This window comes from Nycticebus coucang, chromosome 9, assembly GCF_027406575.1.
Source record: "Nycticebus coucang isolate mNycCou1 chromosome 9, mNycCou1.pri, whole genome shotgun sequence".
Taxonomy (NCBI): Eukaryota; Metazoa; Chordata; class Mammalia; order Primates; family Lorisidae; genus Nycticebus; species Nycticebus coucang.
The window spans coordinates 116,479,948-116,485,994 of NC_069788.1; the positions used below are offsets into that span (position 1 = coordinate 116,479,948).

Genomic DNA, 6,047 nt, shown 5'->3' on the forward strand with positions numbered 1-6,047 from the left:
GTTTTTGTAATCAGTAGTGAGATGTCTCAACATTTTCGGAAGTTCTTGTTATGTTCTATACATAGTGTTAAGCCTGGTACTTGTATCAGTAAATACTTCATTTCACCCTCACAGCAACCCCGAAAGATCATTTAACAGAAGAGACTTGAACGTTAAATAGATTATTCAAGCAGTGACACTGATTTTGAACTAAGTTGTTTGTCTCAGACAGTTCCTCTTTAAATTAGCATATTATTAATTACATTAATCTCTAAAGTCTTCCATGGGACAAATCTGGGGGGGCTCTAAAACCACCCTAAGAGTAGCACTACTTTCATCTGCTTACTTATGGATTTAGGATTTTTTTTTTTTTAAAGAGACATGGTTTCCCCACATTGTCCAGGGTGGAGTGCACTGGCTATTCAGAGGCACAATCAGGCACCATCATCACACACTGCAGCCTCCAACTTCTGGGATCAGCCTTCTCAGTAGCTGGGACTACAGACAAATGCCATCACACCCAGCCTTGCTGTTTTAGTACATCAAAAATGTGGCATTATAACCCAGAGGTCGACAAGAAGAGAAGTCCAAAGACTGAGAAAAAAGACTTCAGAAATTTTTACAGCAATGTGATTACTACAATTATAGGAGTAATTTTATGTCTGTTGACTCTAATAACAGTACATTTGAGCTTGTACTTTGTAAGCCCTTTTTTCACTTCATTTTCCTAGTATTTCATTTTTACAAAGGTATTGGTTAAAAAAAAACTGGTCCGGGCGGCGCCTGTGGCTCAAGGAGTAGGGCGCTAGTCCCATATGCCGGAGGTGGCGGGTTCAAACCCAGCCCCGGCCAAAAACCACAAAAAAAAAAAAACTGGTCCTTGGCCAGTTTGCAGAAGATTGCCCTAGAACTCCGGTGCAAACACAGCTTGCTCTCTGTTACCAGCTCTGTGACAAAGGGGAGAGACATTCTCAGGTAAATAACAATCCTCAGGTAATCAATCTAAAATCCCACTTTGGCCATCTGTTTGTATAATGACTTCATTCATCAACTGGAGGAGCTGCTCAGCTGAGTTTATACTAGGTAATGAAGGCTCTCAGCCTGCTTATGTACCATTGTTATTTAGAGCCAAAGATTAGCAAACCTAAAAAGCTTAAGATGGTACCAGAGCGTCCAACTTCTTTACCCAACAGGACTTCATTTGTGTGAAGCACCTTTGGCCTCTTTTTACAAGTCTAACTTTCGTCTTTCTCTTTCTCAATGCTGAAAAATTCAGCATCATGATTATCATAGTCATTTATTAAAGCATTTGAGAATCAGAGTTTTTTCCCCCTTTATTTTATGAATCATTTCGGTATGAAGGAAGATCCAAGGTAAAGGAGGAAGGTTGCAAAAGTATCAAGAAAGGCGATTTGGGGGTGAGGAGTATTAGAGAAAGTGACAGAGAAATCAGTGTCACATAAACCTCTTGATGGGTCAGATCTGACAGGTGGACCTCATTGCTATAGCAAGTCCAGACTTTTAAACTCATTTCTAAACACCAATCCTGCCAATTTATGGTTTTATTAGCTCTCTGGACTTTTATTCCTCCTCTGAAAAATTCTAAAGAAAAAGTCTTGAATGAAAAAGCAGTAGCAAGAATATGATTAAAAAGCTTATCTTTTCATACAAACGAAAGTGAACTGTAAATAAAAGGTTTATCTGCTCCTTATTTCATTTTGTTTTTTAATTCCTTTCAAAATATTACTGTTTATTGCCAATGCATCTCGTCACCCAAGAGCTCTGATGAGAGGTACAAGGAGAATAATGTTGTTTCTTTTCCGTGTTGTTGGGAGTCTCGGGCAGGTTCTTCAGCCTTTCCACCTCAAGAATGAGGTGGCCTCTTGGGCACCAGCAAGGGTGACAGCTCATATGAAGAGGTTGGACCCAAAAAGCGTGCGGCAGAGCTGATTTATTTCAAAGACACAGAGTGCAAGCGTACTTCCACATAGTCACAGAAGGGGACCCAAGAGAGGGTTGCCCCTCATTTCTTATTTAAAAATAATATTAGTCCCTAGGCAAAGCTACACTTCCTTAAGAAGAAAAGTCAATTAGCCAATATAGAAGTTTGGTGAGTTTTTTCCCAGCCTCCCATGAATGAAGTTTATTTTTACAAATTTATCATCTCACTAGTTTCATGATATGTTGGTCCATGACAATAGCATAATTTGTATGGAGAAAATGTTTAGTTCCTAGGAAATAAAAAACATTAATTGAATTCTAAACTGTCTTTAACCAAGTTATACATACTTTTCATTTTATTCTAATAGCTCAAAATGCATAGCCCTTGCTGTAATTATAAACAAATTTTATGAATGCTGATATACAGCATTTTAAGACATACAGCTATAAAAGCCAATCTGATCATCAATTTAGAAAGCCACAAATGAGATGACACACTAATTATACTATTAATGGTCTTGTTAATAACACAACTCATGCGGACATTTCAGGAAAAAGGAAAACTGTATATAACTGCATATTGTAATAATCATTCAAGGCAGAGAAAATACTGAAATTGGAAAAAATTCTAAGCATTTTATAGAAATAGTCTTACCAGCTACTTATTTTAATTAATTTTAATTTTTCATAAATGTTACCTCAGTGAGGCTTTAAATATACAAACCAAGGCTCGGCACCTGTAGCTCAGTGAGTAGGGCCCCGGCCACATACACTGAGGCTAGTGGGTTCAAACCCAGCCCAGGCCAGCTAAACAACGATGACAACTAAAACCAAAAAATAGCCAGGCGTTGTGGCAGCACCTGTAGTCCCAACAACCCGGGGAAGAGAAAAGCTGAGGCAAGAGAATCGCTTAAACCCAAGAGTTTGAGGTTGATGTGAGCTGTGACGCCACAACACTCTGGCAACACAGTAAGACTCTTGTCTCAAATAAATAAATAAATAAACAAGCAAGCAAACCCAAATCTCACAAATGTCAGTTCTAATTATGTCAATTTGATTCTAACATAGTTATAAGAAAATACGAGGCCAGGCAAAGTGGTTCACAATTATAATCCTAGCACTCCGAGAGGCTGAGGCAAGTGAATTGCCTGAGCTCAGAGTTCGAGACCAGCCTGGGCAAGGGTGAGATCCTGCCTCTAAACCTAGCCAGGCACTGTGGCCGGTGCCTGCAGTCAGTCCCAGCTACTTGGGAGGCTGAGGCAAGATCACTTGAGTACAAGAGTTTGAGGTTGCTGTGAGCTATGATGATGCCATGCCACTCTACCAAGGGTGACAAAGTGAGACTCTGTCCCAAAAAAAAAAAACAACGAGATTATGTCAGGCTGACAAAGTACTGGGCAGGCAGTAACCCAAATGAGTGAAGGAGGCTTCCACAGGCTTAGGGTGAGTGACAACAGCTGCTCCACCCCACTGTCGCCTTGAGGACAAAAAGCAATAATAATAGTAAAATTAAACATTCTGTTAATCGAACAAAGTCAAAGTCAAAGCCTGTGGCTCGGTGAGTAGGGCACAGGCCCCATATACCGCGGGTGGCAGGTTTGAACCTGGCACCGGCCAAACTGCAATCAAAAAATAGCCAGGCATTGTGGCGGGTGCCTGTAGTCCCAGCTTCTCTGCAGGCTGAGGCAAGAGAATCGCCTAAGTCCAGGAGCTGAGGTTACTGTGAGCTGTGATGCCATTACACTCTACAGGAACAGTGAGCAGCAACAATTCAAATACTCTGGCTACATTATCTTTCCTTAAAAAGTGTTGCCACATTCCTCTTTCTTTCCTACCCACAGGCTATTTTCCTAACCAGTGATGCCTCATCTCCCTCAAGTTTCTTCAAGGCCTACTTCATACCTCCTTTATCCCATTCTTTTCTATTTTAGCCCATTCTATTCTCCCCTTTCCTTTGAAAGTACTTTCAGAACTAGTATTGAGGCTAGCTAGGTCCTATTTTTTTTTTTTTAACAGATGAACTCCAGAACAAACTCATGAATTTTTGTTTCCTCTGAATGTAGTTGCTTTCCCCCCTAAATCTTTGAGCACAGTGTACTTTGTGAAATCTTATGTCTATCTAGAGAGCCTATCTGCATTTTCATCAAACAATACTTTCATCTATCATTCTTCCCCCTTTGCTAATGTTTGTTCAAGGAATAACAACCAATTAATCAAAGGTCAAAATATATTGAAATTCACTTTTAAGCAAATAGATTTGCAAACTTCAGAATATCCACTCCAGTGATTTTTAAAAGGAAATGTGAATTAAGAGCCTAATGTAGTTTTTTCGTACATTCGTTCTAGCACTGCCATCAAAACAAAACAAAGGCTTGGCGCCTGTGGCTCAAGAGGCTAAGGCGTCAGCCACATACACCTGAACTCTGGCCAGCCAAACAACAATGATGGCTGCAACCAAAAAATAGCTGGCGTTACTTGGGAGGCGGAGGCAGGAGAATCGCTTGAGCCCAGGAGTTGGAGGTTGCTCTGAGCTGTGATGCCAGGGCACTCTACCCAGGGGGACAGCTTGAGGCTCTGTCTCAAAAAAAACAAAAAATAATAATAAATAATAAAATCCTTAGCTTTCCTCAAAAAAGTATGCTTGATTTACTCGAAGAGAAGTTATATTGGTTTCAACTCATGGACAAGTAACATTTTCCAGTTTTTTTTTTTTCCTGATAATAATCTGGAAACTTGATTTCTTGAAACCTCCGTGAATCAAAAGAAACGTTATGCACCGGTGCCTCTCTCCAGGAAAATTTAGAGCCCCAAATTCTAGCATGCAATTTTACGGGATTCAGAATACTCCAGGATCTTCAGTGGAATATCCACCCATTCCAGGTTAAGAATTCTATTGCTGAGTTTGTTTCTCTCATTAAATATTATATATTTTTTAAATATAGTCTTCCTTAATGAGATCTTCAGCTCTGAGTTTAACTAGGGAAATAGCTTTGCAACTATCTCTATTTCCCAGCAGCCGTCCTGTCAGCTGACAGAAAATTGAGAATATCTTACCTCCGAGAAATTAACAGCCAAGGGAATGATTCCAGCCACGTAACATCCCACCAACATAGCCAGAGATAGTAGACTAATGGAGATGAAATCATCCATTCTGACCTCCTTTATTCACCCACCACCAGACTACAAATATCCAGTGGCTTCAAAAGGTGCTTCGATTCTTTAAACACGTACGGTAGTTCCAAGAGAACAAGTGGGCTTTCCAGTTCTTTTGGACTCCCCACAGCAAGTTCGTTCACGAGGCACCTTCTCCCGAACGTACCTAGAAACAGCCCCTTTTTGCTTATATTAGCACCAGAGAAAACTTTCAGCAATCTTAGGTCCCAGCCCCGGGGTCTCAAATGCCAGTCACTGGATTCTCCTGGGTTAAAAGAAATGGGAAAAGTCAATGGGGAAAATGTGCGAATGAGCAATTTCTTCGATTGTTGTAATGAGGCCGGCACAACGTCTCAGGCGGCAGAAGGAAAAGGGGGGAAACCCAAGCGAACCTGTAAGTTCTCTCTGCGCCCCAGTCTCCAAGAGGCGGCCCCGCAGGTGATCCACGCCCCCAGGGCAAGGACCAGCCCACCAGTCCCGGCAAACTCCCCTCCAAGTCTAAGAAGGAACAAGGAGTCCTGCAGGCCTTTGACGAAGGATCCTAGAGGTTCAGCAGCAAAGCTGATACAAAGCTGTCTCTGCCCTACACCCGGTGGTGCCCATGATACTCCACTCCGTCGGGCCTTGACCCACAGTCTCCAATACTATAGCTGCCATGGCCGCCAAGTGGCACCTCTTCGTTACATCTACTTCCGGGTTGTCTCACCACCACCCTCTTTGGAAGGAAACTTCCGGGTTACAACCGATCTATGGCCCGGGATGCTTACACTGCCGCCATATTTGATAAGGGCTAATAAAATGTAAGTGTTGTCACTGTCTATAATAGTGATCTCTTTAACCACAGATCCAATAAAGAAATTATGAAAGAGTCTTGGAAAAAAATTGCTTTTTGAAGCTCCGAAAATTTCTCTCACCTAGCTCATTGCCCTTACTCAATATGGCTGAAACAGAGTTAGTAGCTGCTCTAGCTGCCG

The 6,047-nt window shown here is 41.5% G+C and overlaps 1 protein-coding gene across 1 annotated transcript in view; it reads right to left on the bottom strand.

The window, feature by feature from the left end:
• The window catches only part of SLC39A9 (solute carrier family 39 member 9), a 50,494-nt gene extending 44,742 nt beyond the window's left edge, over positions 1 to 5,752 (bottom strand). The window contains exon 1 of the mRNA XM_053601285.1: positions 4,975 to 5,752. Coding sequence (XP_053457260.1) covers positions 4,975 to 5,070 — 96 coding nt within the window. The 5' untranslated portion in view covers positions 5,071 to 5,752. The remainder of the gene's footprint in view (positions 1 to 4,974) is intronic.
• Positions 5,753 to 6,047: the final 295 nt, after the last annotated feature.